Source organism: Megachile rotundata, chromosome 10 (genome assembly GCF_050947335.1).
Source record: "Megachile rotundata isolate GNS110a chromosome 10, iyMegRotu1, whole genome shotgun sequence".
In the NCBI taxonomy this organism is placed as follows: Eukaryota; Metazoa; Arthropoda; class Insecta; order Hymenoptera; family Megachilidae; genus Megachile; species Megachile rotundata.
The window spans coordinates 9427390-9447197 of record NC_134992.1 but is presented as its reverse complement, the minus strand read 5'-3'; the positions used below and the strand labels follow the sequence as shown (position 1 = coordinate 9447197).

The following is a 19808-nucleotide window of genomic DNA, read 5'->3' as shown; positions in this document are numbered from 1 at the left end:
CATATGTGGAAGTCACATATTAAATTATGAAGCAATGATATATAAAATATTTATTAATTATATATCAAGTTTATATGCACATATGCATACACATATCTCATATGTAGAAGTCACATATTAAATTATGAAAAAATGATATACTAAGTATTTATTAAATATACATCAAATTTATATGCACATAGGCATAAAGATATCTCATATGTGGAAGTCACATATTAAATTAGGAAAAAGTGATATATTAAGTATTTATTAATTATACATTAAGTTTATATGCATATATGTACAAGTCACATATTAAATTATGAAAAAATGGTACATTAAGTATTTATTAATTATACATTAAGTTTCAATAATTTACATAAATGCTTTCACAACAATATAAAAATTAGTAAAAAATTTAAAAAATTTTTTAAATGAAAGAAAAAGAATTTCCATTGTGATACTAATAGTACTAATTTAAGAATATAAAAATGAATGAAAAATTGTAACAAAATGTTTTGAAAAATATTTGCAGAAGAATGTACAGCAAATTGCAATGTAACCCGACGTGTGTTTATCGAAGCAGATACATAATTCTTGGCCCCATCCTGTTAACACTATGGCGGTATTGTCTGCAGCAATTACACTTAATCAAGCACAGGGTGGAGCGCGTGGTAAAAAAGGATCAACTTCCCTGGTGCAATCGTGAAAATTACACGTCTCAGTCAGACGATCGAATTACATTTCATGTGCACGTGTGCATCGAACCACGAAAATCATACACCTTCATATCCAAGCAGATCAAAGGTTCCTTTTGAAGGATTCGGAGATGGTACACGAAAACTGCTGCCTTCTCATCATTTTTATCATCTCTATATCCTACTTTTATACCGTCGCTTTTTACCCAGACGTATTACTCTTTACGTTTATGTATAATTATATTGATCCTACGTTAATTAAAACGGGAATTTGCGAGCTTTGTAAAGGTGAAATTAGCAAATGTACATTTTCATATAAATTCGTGCATGCTTGTATATTTTAAACCCTTGATAAAATTCATAACAATGTTTAGTTATAAAAACTAACTATTCGTAGTTATAATGTTAAAGAAAAAAACAAAAAAGAATAGAAATGTGAGCATTTCATATTCAGCGAACTTGTACAAATTATAATTGGACCTAAATTTCAAGTTGAAGAGTATTAAAAATTTAAATAAGATTTGGTCACGTTTGAGCTGTGAGTGCGTCATGAGTGCGTCACGAATGAGACTTGTCAAAGTACATCAAGGGGTTAAGGGCTCAGTTTGTGTAAATATTTTTGTAGGTTATGTGATTGGTCAGTTTACGTAGTTGCCAAACTTGAATTATAATTTTTTAAACTTTCTATTTTAAGAATAAAGGTTAAGTTGAGAAGCTCTAGAATTTCCAACCCCCAAATTCTGACATCCCCATATTCTCAAGCTCTAAATTCTCAAAACCCAACTTCTCAAGCTTCGAAATTCTCAACCCCCAAATTTGCAAGGTTCTAAATTCCAACCTCCCTAATTCCCAAGCTTTCAAATTTCCAACCCCCAAATTCTCACGTCCCCAAATTTTCAACCTTCAAATTCTCAAACACCCAACTTCTCAAGCTTCGAAATTCTCAACACCCAAATTTGCAAGGTTCTAAATTCCCAAGACACCAATTCCCAAGCTCCCAAATTTCCAACCCCCAAATTCCGACATCCCCAAATTTTCAAGCTCTAAATTTTCAAATATCCAACTTCTCAAGCCTCGAAATTTGCAACCCCCAAATTTGCAAGGTTCTAAATTCCAACCTCCCTAATTTCCAAGCTTTCAAATTTCCAACCCCCAAATTTTCAAGCTCCAAATTCTCAAACACCCAACTTCTCAAGCTTCGAAATTCTCAACTCCCAAATTTGCAAGCTTCTAAATTCCCAAATCCCCAATTCCCAAACTCCCAGATTTCCAACCCCCAAATTCTCACATCCCCAAATTTTCAAGCTTCCAAATTCTCAAATATCCAAACTCCCAAGCTCCCAATTTCTCAAACCCTAAATTCTCAAATATTCAAATTCCCAAGCTTCCAATTTCTCAAATCCTAAATTCTCAAATATCCAAATTCACAAGCTTCGAAACTCCCAACCCCCAAATTTGCAAGGTTCTAAATTCCCAAATCCTCAATTTTCATTTCCCCAAATTCTTAAATTTTCCAATTCCCACATCCCCATATTCTTACCTTCCCATATTCTCACATCCCCATATTCTTACCTCCCCAAATTCCCACATCCCCATATTCCCAAATCTCCAATTCCCAAACTCAAAAATTTCCAACCCCAAAATTCTCTCATCCCCAAATTCTCAAACCAGACCTATATTCTTCAAAATTAAAAATTTGATTTGAACAGCTAAAGAAGTATAATAGTATCGGCAAATAAGGTGTACCGTTACATAGTGCTTCGCCTCGATAATAGTCGCGAGATATTTCATCGCGAATAGTCCGTGGCGATGCAACAACGTCTCGAGGGAGCCGATCACCGTGTCGTTAATTATCGAAACGGGATCCATTTGTTTTTCAGACGATCGTAATTGAGCGTAGCCGCCGACAAGGCGCACCTATCCATTGTACGGGACATGGATACATTGGAAAGATGGTGCATCAACGTGGATGCACCAGGATCGCTCGATTGCAAAGATAATATCCAGGTTCGTGATATTGAACGGATCTGCTAGAGAAATGACACGTTAATCGCCTGTCATTAAGGGTTGCTTTACAAACGTTCGTATAAAGAATATTACGGAACGTTTCTAATGAATTTCGTTTTATTTTTATTGACATCTGCGTTATTAGGAAAAATAGATGAAATAGATGAAATGAAGGAGATTGGTTTATGAGAGGAGGAGATTTTTAATTAGATTACTGGTATTGATCTTTAATGATTGTTAATCATTAAGGGTTGTTTTACATGTGAAATTTTTACATTTCTAGTGGATAATGTTTTATTTATTACTGATACGTTTGTACATTGGCTATTTGAATTATTTGAATAAATAGATACAATATATTCTAAAATAAATAAGTGAGGTTATGTTCGAGTAGATTACAGTTATTTATTGGTTATTGGAGATTTTAATTGCTTATTTATTATTGAAGGTTGTTTTTATATGTCAAATATTTACATTTCTGACGAAGAACGTTTTAATTACCATTGATAAGTTTGTAACATCACTATCTAGATTATTCGTGAAAATAGATGAAATAAGTGAGGTTATGTTCATCAGATTGCAGTTATTTACTTACTCGAAAGTATGTAGGATGTTTTAGTTAAAAATATTAATTAATTTCATAATGAAGTATTAGACTGATGTTCGCACAAAGATAATTCTATCCATAATTCAATTTTTATTGAATTCAAAACTTTTCAAATTTATATGAAATTTCAGCGAGGCTCAGAAGTTTGTATAAACTTTACCAGAGTTTAAAATGTCCTTCATATAAATAATTTTACAGCAATATTTTCTAGTATTGGCAGTAAAAATAATTGTATTCAAACAAGACGACTCAAACAATTCTACTTATGCACATTATACAAACAACAAATTGAAAAATCGTTTCGAACATCAAGTGAAAATAAACAGTAAATTATAATAGAAAATATTATGCACATGTATAAAATAAATATAAAAATTGATGAAGTATTTTTTACCTAAATTAAGAAAGCAGACAAAAATTAATAAAATTGATTTCTGTGTTAACTTTTGCTTATTTTACGAAATGTGTGTATGTTGTGTATGTAAATTCACATATGAACCACATGCAACCGCAATCAGATATCACCGCTGCACTTTTCTGACTTTCGATGCATTCTGCACATCGTCTAATGAGCTCGTTGTCCACTGTGCACCTTGATCCAATCTCAACTTTGTTACCGGTTTATCGAGATTCGGTTCCATTCGACCAATTTGCGAGGTTGAAGTAGCAAGTAAAAACGTTCTATTCGATCAAAGTATTTAGCTCGATATAAATATCTCAATTTGAAGATATAATACCCGAATTTTCGTTATGTTATTCATACGATGATGCTACTATACAGTCAATTAATTCCTCTTATCATTAATTTCACGTTCGCTAGCCAATTAAAATTATTCGACCAATTATCGCACCAACGAGGACATCGAGAATGAAACGCGATAAAACAACCTTCGTTTCGACGAAACCGGTTGCAAACACATGAATCGTGGGGATATTTCGTGGACGCAATTAGATCTCTGAAAACTGCATTCCAATTAACGCCCCCGTACTGTGGTTCACTGTCACGGTTCGCGAGAATATTTTGCTGCTTTAGATTCATTGCTAATTAGTATTATCAGTGTAAAAGAAGATTCGTATTATAAAGACATTGGGTGGTGATTATATGACTAATGTGGTTAGGTTAGGTTAGGTTAAATGTGGTGGTATATACCTGAATTAGCAGATGGACGTCTTTTGTCTAAATGTTTATATTCATAGATATGTAGACATCTGGATGTTTACACAGTTAGTTCACGTGTTTACACTTCTAAATTTCTAGATGTCTAAATATTTGTATTTCTAGATACACAGACTAGTTCTAGATAGTTTGGTTATTTATAATTCTAGATTATTGGATTGGTAGGGTATTTCTAGAAAGGTGTACCTCTACTAGATTTCTATACATATATTAAAATTCTAGATCTCTTCATACCTGCATCTCTACAAATATTAGTATAGGTTAGGTTCTCCGTATCCCTATATTTCGAGGTTGAAAGATTTCTATATCTTCTAACAATAAGATATGTTCCATGATACCTGTGCCCTAGTACTTACGTCTTCCAAGGTTCCTATACTATATTAAGATTTGTTGTATTTCAATATGTTCCAGGATTCTTATATCTCAAGATACCTGTGTCCCAAAATCTGTATGTTCCAATATCTTTATGTCCTAAGATTGCTATAACCCGAAATCTCTATATTCCACAATTGCTACGTTCCAAAATTGATATATCCTGAAATCTCTATATCCTCAAATTGCAACGTTCCAAAATTGCTATATCCTGAAATCTCTATACCCTCAAATTGCAGCGTTCCAAAATTGCTATATCCCTAAATTCCTATGCCCCAAAAACCTTACGTACCAAAATCACCACGTTTCAAAATTGCTATATCCCGAAATCTCTATATCCCAAAATTGCTACGTCCCAAAATCTCTATATTTCTAAAATTCCTATGTCCCGAAAACCTTACATCCCAAAATCACTATATCCCTAAATTTCTATCACCTAAAATCTCTAAACCCCAAATTCCTATGTCCTGAAATCTCTAAATCCTCAAATTCCTGTCCTGAAATTTCTAAACCTCAAATTCCTATGTCCTGAAATCTCTAAATCCCCAAATCCCTACATTCCAAAATCACCACCCCAAAATCTCCATATCCCCCAATTCCTGTGTCCTGAAATCCCCGTAATTCCCAAAATCCCACCACCCCAAAATCCAACTTCCCGCAACTAAAAATTCCCATCCTCCTCCAAAATTAACCCTCTCCCCTAAATTCTCCACTTCTCTACTCACCAAAATTCTCCCACATTTCTCTCTACCAAAAGCACTTCGCCACCGAAACGCAATTAACCAAACATAAACAAAAAAACCCACCGAATCAGCGAAAAACGTCCATGTTTTTATCGTCAACGGTCCACGTTGCGCAACAAATTACAATGAATCTCGTTTCACCCATCCAGGGAATACTCGCGGAGAATAATTCTGGCAGGAAAGTACGTAACACGATTTACGAGCGAGATTTTCAACGATTTATACCGTCTGGACAAGATTGTTGTTCGAACACCATTTAAATCGTACCACGACCGGTATTGTTCTCGGTCAATGGCGAGCCATTTTTCACGGGGATATTAGGTGCACGGATCGAAAGCAGAATGGCTAGCTGGGCAACGTTCCAAACGGTTCAATGACGCCCACTCGGGAAAACTTACGCAACCAGCTCGATGCAACAGAAAAACACGTTCATTCATAATTCGAGCCATCGGTCGATTCGACTCGTCACCCAGCTGTTCTCTTACGGTTATTTTTAACGCGTGTCACATCCACTGCTTTGGTATTCCAAGTATTTCTTTTTCACCGACATGGTTCAATATTTACCGACTTTCACAGGCTTTTCGGATGTTTGTCGGTTTGAAACCTTTGTTAGATTTTTGTGGAGATACGTTTTTGAAGAGTTTATGATTATTAGGTATTTTGTAATTTTTATTAGATGTTTAGATATTTTTATTAGGTGTTTACATATTTTTTTGAAATTTGGTGTTGCAAGTCTGTGGGCATAAGTAATTGTACTGAGGAGATATTGAAGCAGAATTTGGTTAATTATGAAAATTCATGTAATTCAATAAAGTTTGAAGAGTTTATGGTTATTAGGTATTTTGTAATTTTTATTAGGTGTTTAGATATTTATTTGAAATTTGGTGTTGCAAGCATGTGGGCATAAGTAATTGTACTGAGGAGATATTGGAGCAGAATTTGGTTAATTATGAAAATTCATGTAATTCAATAAATTTTGAAGAGTTTATGATTGTTAGGTATTTTGTAATTTTTGTTAGGTGTTTAGATATTTTTATTAGGTGTTTACATATTTATTTGAAATTTGGTGTTGCAAGCATGTGGGCATAAGTAATTGTACTGAGGAGATATTGGACCAGAATTTGGTTAATTACGAAAATTCATGTACATTCAATAAAATATGAGAACATTACATAATATTGTTATTTTATATATTTGCAACGCGATGCAGTATTATATTTACATATCGATATGTAATTCGACAACCATAACCTGTATGTATTTCAGTCATTCATTACATAACCTCTTCTATAAACTACATAACCTATTCTAAAGAAGATTTTGAACTCTTTTTAGATGTTTAACTTTAACTAAACTTTTTCATTAAAACATCGATACCGTGATTGCGTTTTCACGGGCACATCTGCCCGTCAGATTAAATCCGAGGCTTGCAAACATTGCTGAAAGCCGCGATTTCAACGAAACTTGTTGAAATAATGAGTCAGACTTGGACCAAAAGGACGAGCCGTTCACGTAACGACACATGTAACAGCTGACGTAACGAGTTGTGGGACAAGTTCGCGGTGAAACTTGTTTCAATGCTGTAACGAGCACGTTGACGCAAGAATCAAAGTCTGGGTCAATGTTGCTGTCCCCCAGGCTTCAACCTTCTCGACTTATCGCGTGGAACGATTGTTGTTGCTTTGAAATTTAGTTGAGATCAAAAGCAAACTATAAATTATTCTGTTCTGAATTATTAATGATAATTAGAATCACTGTTATGATTATCAGAAGGGTGGAGTGATGCTTTTTTAATCAGAATGTTACTTTACAATTAGAGTGTTCCTGAATTAGAGTGTTGCTCTCTAAACACTTTGAAAATGTATAGTAAAACGACAATGTTCATATAAATGCAATTATATTTTACTTATGATAAAAACAATGACAAAATAAAAAATTCAGAAGACATTAAAAATGTACTATAAAATGATAATGTTCATATAAATGCAAATATATTTTACTTATGATAAAAACAATGATAAAATGAAAAATTCAGAAGACATTAAAAATGTACAATAAAATGATAATGTTCATATAAATGCAATTTTATTTTACTTATGATAAAAACAATGACAAAATGAAAAATTCAGAAGACATTAAAAATGTACAATAAAATGATAATGTTCATATAAATGCAATTTTATTTTACTTATGATAAAAACAATGATAAAATGAAAAATTCAGAAGACATTAAAAATGTACTATAAAATGATAATGTTCATATAAATGCAATTTTATTTTACTTATGATAAAAACAACAATAAAATGAAAAATTCAGAAGACATTAAAAATGTACTATAAAATGATAATGTTCATATAAATGCAATTATATTTTATTTCTTCAAAAACAATGACAAAATGGAAAATTCAGAATATATTAAAAATGTACTACAAAGTGACAATTTTTGCATAAATGACCATAATGACCATTTTATTTCAATGAACATAAATAAATATTTTACTTAACAAAAAGAAACTAAACATAACCTATGAAATTCTTTCAGTATCTTTTTCTCAACAAAAACTAATAAAGATAAAATTAAATAAGTGAAAGGAAGCTGAAACGAATAATCGAATAAGTAACGATTAATAAATGAAACAATTTCCGTCTAACGCTAATGAGATAATTAGGAATCCGATAGGTACTTGAATGATTGATTCCTTAGCTTATCATCGCTCCGCAGTTAATATATTAAGCTTTGATGTTTCGGATGATGGATGGTGAAACGTGTTAGCTTGTCATTTATCATGATATATTAATCTCTAACAATCGTTTAATTTAAACCTGTTTACCCTAAACGATTTCTAATTATTAATCTCTATAGTGAATTTCAATGTTCTCTGTTGCAGGTCGTCGGTGCTTCTCGTATTTATAATAGGGCTATTCGTGCACGACACCCTTGCTAAACACGTGAGTATTTCTCTTCATTACGAAATCGATATTGAATTTATGTTTCAAAGATGACGATAAAATTAATACAACGTCTTTGGCGGAACGTTCGCAATCGAATTCCTTCAGACTTTATAACTACTTTGATGGTGGTTCGAGTATCACCTGCATCCAACTATCTTAATGAAGGAAATTTTCGAGAAATATGGAAATGTAAGGTATAGAATTTATACTGGATTGCTGTTTCACGGGTGCTAGGGATATTAAGCTGATAATCGGTTTAAAATCTCGAAGGATGGTAATAAAAACTTGGTGGATCTTTGATCTCACAAAAGAAAAAATATATTCTTGTTTATTGGTAGAAATTTAAATTTGGAAGTGAAAAAATTCGAATTTCTGAAATTTTTTAAATTGGAGGCTGGGACTTTGGAGATTTGAGGATTTAGGGAATTACAAAGATGGAAATTAGTGGATTAGGGATTTAGGGGGTAGGGACTTAGGAAGTGGAGATTTAGGAACGGGAGATTTAAGAAGTGGGATTTTAGAGAATTGGGGATGTAGAAACTGAGGATTTGGAAATTGGGAATGTAGAGAATTTGGGGAGTTAGGAATTAGGGATTCAGGAATTGGGGATTTTGGAATTGGGAATTTAGGAATTGGGGATTTGGGGAATTAGGAATTTGAGGAATTGGGGATTTGAAAATTGGAAATTTAGGGAATTTGGAATTTAGAGAATTGGGGATTTGGAAGTTGGTGATCTAGGGATTTGGGGAATTTAGAGAATTGGGGATTTGGAAGTTGGGGATCTAGGGATTTGGGGAATTTAGAGAATTGGGGATTTGGAAGTTGGGGATCAAGGGATTTGGGGAATTTAGAGAATTGGGGATTTGGAAATTGGGGATCTAGGGATTTGGGGAATTTAGAGAATTGGGGACTTGGAAATTGAGGATCTAGGGATTGGGGATTTAAGGATTGGGGATTTAAGGATTGGGGATTTAAGGATTGGGGATTTAGGGAATTGGGAATTTAAAGAATTGGGGATTTAGGTATTGGGAATTTAGGAATTGGGAATTTGAATAATTAGGAATTTAGAGAATTAGGGATTTGGGAATTGGGGATTTGAAAACTGGGAAATTAGAAATTGGGAATTTAGAAAATTGGGGATTCTTGGCATTGGGGATTTAGGGATTAGGTATTTAGAGAATTGGAATTGTAGGAAATTGAGAATGTGGAGAACTAGTAATGTAGAGAATTTGGAAATTAGGGTGTCCAGAAATTAGAGACTTCTGAAATTAGGGAATTAGGAAACTTGACAATTGGTAATGCACCTAATCGGGAAAATAGTGAATTGCAAAATTTAGAAATAAGAAAATTAGGGAATTAGAAATATAGCGAATCAGCAACGCAAGTAATCAAGAATATACACAATCAAGAATCAATTGAATTAATAATTTGAAACACTGGAAATGTACAAAATTAAAAATTTACAAAAATCAAAATGTCAAAAATTACAAACATAGTTTATATTTACTAATCCACATAAAAATTTCTGATTCTTCCAACGACCACTATATTTTCCGAAAGAACATGTCACCGTCCACGCGTGACAGGACACCGCGCATAGAACCCGTCTATTTCAAATTTCGAAATCGCATCAGTTTCGCAGCCGTCACGCGGCCGTCACGCGTCTCGATGTTTTAATCGACACCGGGAAATTACGTTTGTAAGTTGACGAGAATCCGGCGGAGACTGTTTAACGCGAAAAACCGACAAGAGAGATATCTGTGCATCGCGAACGAGATAATCAGCGCGGAAGGACGAGGAGGATTGAAAGCGGTAGAAACCGGGTGAGAGGGCGAGCTCTGACTTATTGCGGCTTTTTACCATCATCAACAATCCCCTAAGGCAGTCTGCGTGGCTAATCTGAGTTAAGTGGCCGTTAGGAAGCCGAAGAAATCTTGGAAACGTTTGCGCCAATCTACTGGCTCCTTAACGCGATTCTTTTCTGATTCGTTTGAAAAAATACAATTTTTCTAATCATCGGTAATCCATATTTTTATTTGGACAAATTGTGAAGACATTTTTTGTAATTCATTTGGGGAAGATGAATGATGAGAAATCAACCCTCTTGGCAAATTATGCTAGCTTCATATGTGAACATATTTTTGTAGCATAATTTGCTATTGTATCTCTATTATCATTGGAACAGTGTGACAAAATTAATGTTGAACCTGTCACATTTAGTCTGATTGAAATAATTACATGATGGGAGAAAATTAATATAAATAAATGATAAATGTGTAGGCACGTTGTTAAATAATGAAAATAAATGAACATACTAAATGCTCAAAATAATTGATAAAAATAAATGATCAAGATAATTCACTGAAATGACTGATAGTATTAAAGCACATACTGATAGTGAAAAATAATTGACAAAAATAAATGGTCAAAGTAGTTGACAAAAATAAATGATGAAGATAATTCATTGAAGTGATTGATAGTAATAAATCAGTACAAGAGAATGATCAAAATAATTCATAAATATTATTGACTAAAATTAATGAACATAATAAATGATAGCAATATACAAATATAAATAAATGACCAAACTAATTAATTCAAGTGACTGACAAAAATTAATCATAATAAATGAACGAAGAAAATAATTCATAAAAGTGATCAACAAAAATAAATCAATACAAATGAGCATAGAAAATAATTCATAAAAGTGTTTGACAAAAATAAATCGTTGTAAATGAGCAAACAAAATAATTCATAAAAATGATCAACAAAAATAAATCAATACAAATGAGCATAAAAAATAATTCATAAAAGTGTCCGACAGAATTAAATCATTATAAATGAACAAAGAAAATGATTCATAAAGACAACTGAATTGAAATAAATGTCTAAAATAATTAATAAAAGTACTTGAGAACGACAAACTCTCATTGCACCTGATCCCCTGAGGACCATGGTCCTCAGCATTTTCAAAGATAAAAGATGTAGATAAAGAGCATAGTCGATAGGATTTACGAGAAGTTCAGGACCATGTCTATGAAGCACCGTGGATTAAGGATGAAGTAATTGAACTCCTTTTACGAGATCCTTTCTTTCATTCTCCTACGAGCGTCCAACTCATAAAGTGAACGCTAAAAGATTTTATGGATCGTTTCGTGGTATACATTTTCCTTAGCGTTTTCTAACCCTTTATGTACCCCTTGCAAACCTACTAACCTTCTGCGCTTCAACTCCGTACGATGTTTTATTTCGTAGAATGTTACATAAAAACAATCGTTGTATCGTTAAGTTGATGAATGTTGGGTTGGTAAGTAAATTTGTGGTTTGTGGGTAGTTTGGTTGGGTTTTGTGGAAGTTTAGTTTGATATTGGGAGGATAGGTTTATGTGAGGGCAGTTTTTATGGCGTTTCGAGTGTATTGTAGAAGGTAATTTTGAGGGGCAATTTGAATTTCGAGTTTAGGGAGAGTTGAGGTTTTTAAGAGTTTCGAGGGTGGAGTGTTAGATTTGGAGATTTGGGGGTATGTGGGATTTGGGATAGGTGGAATTTGGGATATGTGGGATTTGAGGATATGTGGGATTTGGGGATATGTGGGATTTGGGATAGGTGGGATTTAGGATATGTGGGGGATATGGGATATGTGGGATTTGAGGATATGTGGGATTTGGAAATATGTGGAATTTGGAGGTATGTGGGATTTAGGATATGTGGGATTTGGGATATGTGAGATTTGGGAATATGTCAAATTTGGGGGTATGCGGGATTTGGGATATGTGGGATTTGGGGATATGTGGGATTTCGGGACATGTGGAATTTGGGGATACGTGGGGTTTAGGGATTTGGGGATATGTGAGATTTGGAGACGTGTGGGATTTGGGGATATGTGGGATTTGGGGATATGTGGGATTTAGAGACATGTGAGATTTGGGGACGTGTGGGATTTGGGGAGATGGAATTTGGAGACGTGTGGGATTTGGGGAGATGGGATTTGGGGACATGTGAGATTTGGAGATATGGGATTTGGGTAAGTGGATTTTGTGGCATTTGGATTTCTAAATATTTAGATTTGGGAATATCGTACATTTTGGGACATCACGAATTCGCCATAAATTCATCATAAAGTCACCACGAATTCATCATGAAGTCACCATGAATTCATCACGAATTCAATATACAAGAATAAAAATATAAAAAATGATGTATAAAATTGTGTCTTAAATTATGTTTGAAAGAATGTTTTTCTTTCCACCAAAACACTCGTGTTACGGTTCGCTCAAAGAGCGCGACTCGACCATAGCCATCGTCCTCCACCAGTTGAATTCACTGTCATCGAGATTATGTTAATCTCGCCGCGAAGAGGCGGTGGCACGGTCGAGTTATTCGATCGGTCGCAGAAAGCCTCTCCTGCGGATCGTTGCCCCCGGTGTATTGGATTATGTTTCGCTGTTAACAGGTTACGTTTCGTATCTCGCCGTGGCAGACGCGCGTCGCGTCGCAGCCAATGCCACGGCTGATCGACTGCTGGATCGATCGTATGGACAAACGTGATCGAAGGTATTCAGATTCACGGCTACACCTTTATCTTTCTTCTCCACTTTTCGTTTCGTTCATTCAACTGTGTGATACTTTGCCACCCTTCTCGTTTTTAGATCAAATTATTGCTACGGTTAGCAATTGGGTTACTGCTCTTTGTTGTCTGATAGCATGGTTAGGTTTTAACACTTTTAGATGGAATTTTGGTGACTGTTGATGTTTATGTCATACTTATATTTTTTAGACAAATTACTATTCTAGACAAGTAATTTGTTAGGTTAGGTTAGGTTAGATTTTAGCACTTTTAGACTAAAGTTTCATCATAGTAGAAGAATATGTGACATTCATATTTTTTAGACAAATTATTATTTTAGACAAATGATTGATTATTTAGAATTTCTTCATCTACTTGCAAATATTCATATTTGTTGTAATACCAGTGATAAATAATACTTTTTAACTATTGTCGTTTGTATTATTGCTGACTATAATAGTAATCTTAATTCTGTGAAAAGAGTGTTAGACCTTAATAATTGTCTACTAGGTCAGACGTTTTTAACCCTTTGCACTATTTCGACGAGTCTGACTCATGACGCACTCGTACTTTAACTATGATCAATTTTTCTCGAATTTGTAGTATGCTTCAATTTGGACTTCAAGTCTAATTTTAACTTGTATAGTCAACGATTGCAACAATTGACATAATATTTTCTATGTTTGTTTCAATTTTTTAATTTTTCAATTTTCTTTGAAAAATTTGAATACCTAGTTCCAAAGAATTCATTAAGTTTGTCGACAAAAAATTTTAAGATTGCAATCTGAACAGCAAAAGTACCGTACAAAGGGTTAATGTCTTGTACCTTGAAGAGTCCACGCAATGATTTCTGAGCCTTCAGCTCCTAACAATACCGAGGACAACGCGTGAAACCGCATAACCGCGGACGTTGCACTTCTTCGATGCATAATCATTTCGTATTAGCATAAATTAGCCTGCCTCCAGCGGAGAGTCGTAAACGTTCACAATTGTGTCTTTGCTAAAAGAGTACTGATGTCAACCCACGAGTTGGCGTCAAAAGATCCATGTATTTAGAAGAGTTGCAATTTTGTAAATTTAGAGAATAAATTCGTAAATCTCTATCCCTAGATCTCTACATCCACAAATTCCTATATTCCCAAATTTCTGTATTCTAAAATCTCTACATTTCTAACTCCCTATATCTCCAAACCTATTTCCAAATCCCACATCTCCAAATCCATGTATCACCAAATTTCAATATCCTCTCCCTGTATCTCCAAGTCCCCTTAATCCCTGAATCTCTATATCTACATACCTATGTCAACCCACGGTTGGCGCGTGGAGGTGACGTGTTTAGAAGAGCTACAATTGGTCAGAATAGAAAAATGGACGCCTCACACGTATTTTCGGTATTGTCTCGAGCGGTCGCATTAGGCGAAAAACAATGACAGCAAACGTCTCTCAAGTGAGCGAGATGCTACTTGCGTTCAGCAGTTGTCATTATTCTTATTTGCCGAAATGTAACTGTGTCCACGGTGGATAGAGCTTCTTTTACTTTGGGTCCAACTCGTGGGTTGACATTCGTATGTCGCTTCGATGTGTCAGAGGCAAACGGAACAATCGTCGGTTTAATATGATTCAGCGTATACCGTGAAACGTTGGGTTAAACGCATTCTTTGACATAATTTGCGTAATCGTGGCACCGTATTCAGTTCCTAAATGGACGACCAGAATCGGGTTAGAAAATAGATGCTGAAACAGTTCGTTAGCGCTGTTCGAATTCTTTCTCTCGTTGTGCACGTTGCTACGGGACGTTTTATGGGTGAAGTGACGCGTTTGCACATTTTGCCAATTATGCGGAGGAAATTTTGGAACAATGTGGAGTTTTGTGATAGAAAGCGCAGAGAATGGAATTTACGTACGTTGAAATAGAATTTTGGTATTTTGGGACATGAGAGGTTGAGGTTTCGGAATTTTATTTATTTGGCCGAATGATCCAAAATTTGGAGGCATGTTGGGATTTGCTGACTTAGAAATTTTGCAGATTTTTAATTTTGAGACTTCGGTATTTTGCAAACTTGAAACTTTGTGACATCGATATTTTGTAGATTTGATCAGCAGATATGTTCTGACTTGTAGACCTAGGAATTTTGCAAATTTGGATCGTTAAGATTAGCTTTGCAGATTCGGAACTTTGAGAGCTTGAGAGCTTTGAGAACTTTTACACATATGGGACTCAGAGGCTGTACAGCCTGGAGACATAGAAATTTCGCAAATCTTGAACATTGTTACTTTGTTATTTTACAAATTTGGAACTTTCGAAACTTTGAAATCTTATGATCTGCAAAACTTTCCTGTCTTATAAAATTTGATGAAATTTCACTTTCGGTGAAATTATGGACATCAAACGGCAGATAAAATGTAAGTAAGTAGGTCCTGGTCGATTCTCACAGCAATATAGACCGCGATCGCGACTAGACCGCGATAAATCAAGTAATTAAACGGCTTCTTAAGCGGTGACTAACCGTCGCGTGCACGTCCGTCTGGTCGTAAAGCAAGGCAGCAGCTGTGCAACGCGGGCGAGTTTACATCATCATCGTGCGACACGCGCGCGAAACGATCGGCTATTTCTGCGCCGAGTCCCGACGCGGCTAATTGCAAGGCAACCGTTTACGTGGCAAGTATCGCCGCTCCTTGTCGAGTTATTACGCTCACTACCGGCCACGTTGCCGCCTTTTCGCGTTAATTACTGAATAACAGACTCGGTGCTTAACCTAGTTCCCGCGCGACATACTAATGCCGTTCATTTCGTGATCTTTATTTTTGGAACGGTGTCGATGACCATTCGGACGAGGAATTTCTAGTAGTCTTCGTGATATGTTGCTGGGTATCATACTTGTGTATTAGATATACATATGTATAGTGTAATATGTAGTATGATGTAGTATGTATAGGTGACATATACATATGTATATGTAGTTATTTGACATATACGCATGTACACATATGTAGTTATATGACTTGTAGTTATGTGACATGTAGGTATATCACATGTAGTTACATGACATAGTATGCATAGATGACATATACATATGTATATGTAGTTATTTGACATATTCACATGTACACATATGTAGTTATATGACATGTAGTTATATCACATGTAGTTACATGGCATAGTATGCATAGATGACATATACATATGTATATGTAGTTATTTGACACGTACACATATACACATATGTAGTTATATGACTTGTAGTTATGTGACATGTAGTTATATCATATGTAGTTTCATGACATAGTATGTATAGATGACATATACATATGTATATGTAGTTATTTGACACGTACACATATACATATGTAGTTATATGACTTGTAGTTATGTGACATGTAGTTATATCATATGTAGTTACATGACATAGTATGCATAGATGACATGTACATATGTATATGTAGTTATTTGACATATACACATGTACACATATGTAGTTATATGACTTGTATTTATATAACATGTAGTTATATGACATACAGTTATGTGACGTGCAGTTACATGACATATAGTTATATGTTCAAATGTTCAAATTCATTCATTAGCAAATTTACAAACTATCCAATTTCTAAGACCCAGCAACTATCACAAACGATTGAGTCATACATCATCACCCTAAAAACGCCCCTCAAACCTTGTCATTCATTTCAAAGTAAAATTTCACGCCAATGAATATCTGAAAGCCCCCTGCAAGCCGACAGACAAGAGAGAAAACGGAAACAGGAAGAAAATATGATTCGCGTGACATCGCGATGCTCGGCGTCGCATAAATTACTTTCGTCAGCTGGAAGAAACCGTCGACGGGGATTTTTAATCTGCACGTTTCCCGTTGGACCTCTTAGAGAGGTGTTTCGCACACGGGTTTTATAGTCACCCGCGTCGCAGACGTGCCATTATTATCGTCGTATATTCTCACGTTACGGTCCACGACGTAGTCGCGCAGATGCTCGGCAAAAGAAAAGCTCCTATACTCTGGTGTCTATCGGCCGGCCATGTGCTCTCCCACGCTCCACAAAAATCAACCTAACAGCTGTACGGAACCTTATTTACGGCTGCCAACATCGCGTATTTTTTTCGCCGGTTTACGCGGACGGAGGAAAAGAGATCTTTCGCTTTGAAGTCCGACGCGTCTCAGACTTTTTGGCGGGTTTCTAATTGCGCGCCGCGAGACGGTGCTTACGGACTTCCGCCATTTTCTTCTCTTTTCAAGATTTTTCAAAGGAACCAGAATTTCACCTTTTATATTACGAAATCTCTTTACCGTCTTTTTACTGAAACTCTCTTTTTTATTGGGATGTAGTTATTTATTTTGATTAGTTAATCTTTGAGGTATTTACAGAAAGTTGTTTTATTTTTTTTTATTTTCTCTATTTATTTTGTTTATATTCGTCTTTTATTTATTTTAGCCGATATTTATTCTTTTAACAGATTTTATGATTTGAAGTTCTACAAAAGTTATTTGAACTACATATTGGCTTCCCGATTATATTGGTTAAATATGATTATTGATTTTACCTCTTCAAAAATAAAATGCATGAATATCTCATAGGTATTTTATTCTGTTACTGGATGCAAGCTATATTTATTTTTAATCCCACAAAGCAGACAGGCTAACATATTAATATGTATAATATAACAGGTAGTACATAACTATGGTTAGGTTAAATCAATATGGTACATCAGTCTATTTAATCCAAAATCCGTCCCTGTATTATTCGTCAATTTTGATAAGAATCAAGTAAGAAAGAGTTAACGCAATATAAGATCCCATCAAAGAGATCGTACAACAAAGAGTGGTAAGCAATAATTTAATCTAAAAACGAGAGCAGGGTGTATGCACTTTACAACCCCCGAATGCAAACTGCTTTGGAGTGTTGCCAACGGTAGTCGAGCGAGAAGAACGTTATGTGGATGCTTTAAGGGTGAAAGAAGAGAAATAAATGGGAACGAGAACGGGAGACCTTCCAAGATCGTCCGATTGTCGCACCATTTGCTTGGATATTAATCTCAACCTTTTCTTTCCGGGTCAACTTAGCAAACGGAGGGTTGGGAGACTCCAGTATATTTCTTTCGATTCGGGAATGATGAATGGGTCTGTTAACTTTCCTTCTGAAAATAGTTCTATATCTTACTTAGGTTGATATGTTATTTTTGGGAAGTGTGACTTTTTAGCACTTGCATGTGGGTTTTGAGGTTATGTTTTTATTTTCTGAAGAAAAGTGGAAGTTTTAAGGACTTGGATGTGGGTTTTGAGATTATGTTTTTGTGTCCTGAAGGAAAGAGTAATTTTTGAGGACTTGGATGTGGGTTTTGAGGTTATATTTCTATGTTCTGAAGAAAATTATAATTTTTGAGGACTTGGATGTGGTTTTTGAGGTTATGTTTCTACGTTCTGAAGAAAAGTGTAAATTTTGAGGACTTGAGTGTGGTTTTTGAGGTTATGCTCCAACTTCCTGAAACAAATTACAATTTCTTCTTACTTGAATGTTTTGAGGTTATGTAAATGAACATATTTACCTTTGGAACAATTTTATTTTAATAATACTTGATAATACATCTCTAACTTCACAAATCTTGAAGAATTTTCTTTTACAAATAGTCAACACACTTTACAAACTCTTACATTTCAAACTATCAAAAATTAACTTTTAACTTAATATTAAAAGTCAGCTTAGAACAAAGTACGAAAATTTTAAAAGCATTTTACGTTATCAAGAAAACGTTCCGGATCTAGCAGCATCAACGAAAATACACGTAACGATGCAGCGTTCTCGCGGACAAGCGGCCATAAACACCATAAAGCTCGCAGGACGCTCCTCTAACCCATAAAGCCGTCGAAAATACACCCGCACCCGACGATAACGTAATTCACGTTTCGCCGTTGTCCTGTTGGCTCGTTCATCAGCGCTAAAAGCCTATACCTTATCGAACCGAACCGATAAGGGGATCACGCCTACGTTGTTTCCCATCAAGGTCACCGGTGCACCCATTGCACCTCGTGAACGAGGACCTGCAGGTGGCCTGCAGGTTGAATAAGAGGCCACTTAGATCAGACGAAGGTTATCCTTGTGTTCTCACGTCTGTTCGACCCTGACACTTTAGTTACCCTCTGGTGACCTCTTTGACCTCGAGTTCTGAGGAATTGTTGTAGGGTATAATAATATTTTTAATAAATTTTTGTATGGGTTTCTGAATTTTAGGATTCTTGGGTTTTTAAGTTAGTTTGTGGGGTTTTTAAGTTGATGAGTTTTGAAATATTCAAGTTTCGCAGTAAATTTCTAAATACTCAAATTTCTTAATTTCTAAATTTTTACATTTTTATATTTTTGAGTTGTCAATTGTTAAATTTACAATTTTCTACATTCCCAATTTCCTACGTTCTCAATTCTCTACATTCCCAACTCCCCATATTCCCACTTCCACACATTCCCAATTCCTCACATACCCAATTTCCCATATTTCCAATTCCCCATATTTTCAATTTGCCACATTCCCCATTTCCCAAATTTCCAATTCCCCACATTCCCAGTTTCCCACATTTCTTATTCCCCACATTCCCGATTCCCCACATTCCCCATTCCTCACATTTCCAATTCCTCGCATTTCCAATTCCTCGCATTCTCAATTCCCCACATTCCCAATTCCCCACATTTCCAATTTTCCACA

At 35.1% G+C, this 19808-nt stretch overlaps 1 protein-coding gene across 5 annotated transcripts in view; it reads left to right on the top strand.

Moving 5' to 3' along the window:
• The window catches only part of Ppn (proteoglycan-like sulfated glycoprotein papilin), a 185354-nt gene that overhangs the window by 109841 nt on the left and 55705 nt on the right, over window positions 1-19808 (top strand). For all 5 annotated transcript variants that reach the window (XM_076536700.1, XM_076536699.1, XM_076536696.1 and 2 more), the window contains one exon: window positions 8473-8533. In XM_076536700.1, coding sequence (XP_076392815.1) covers window positions 8473-8533 — 61 coding nt within the window. The remainder of the gene's footprint in view (window positions 1-8472; window positions 8534-19808) is intronic.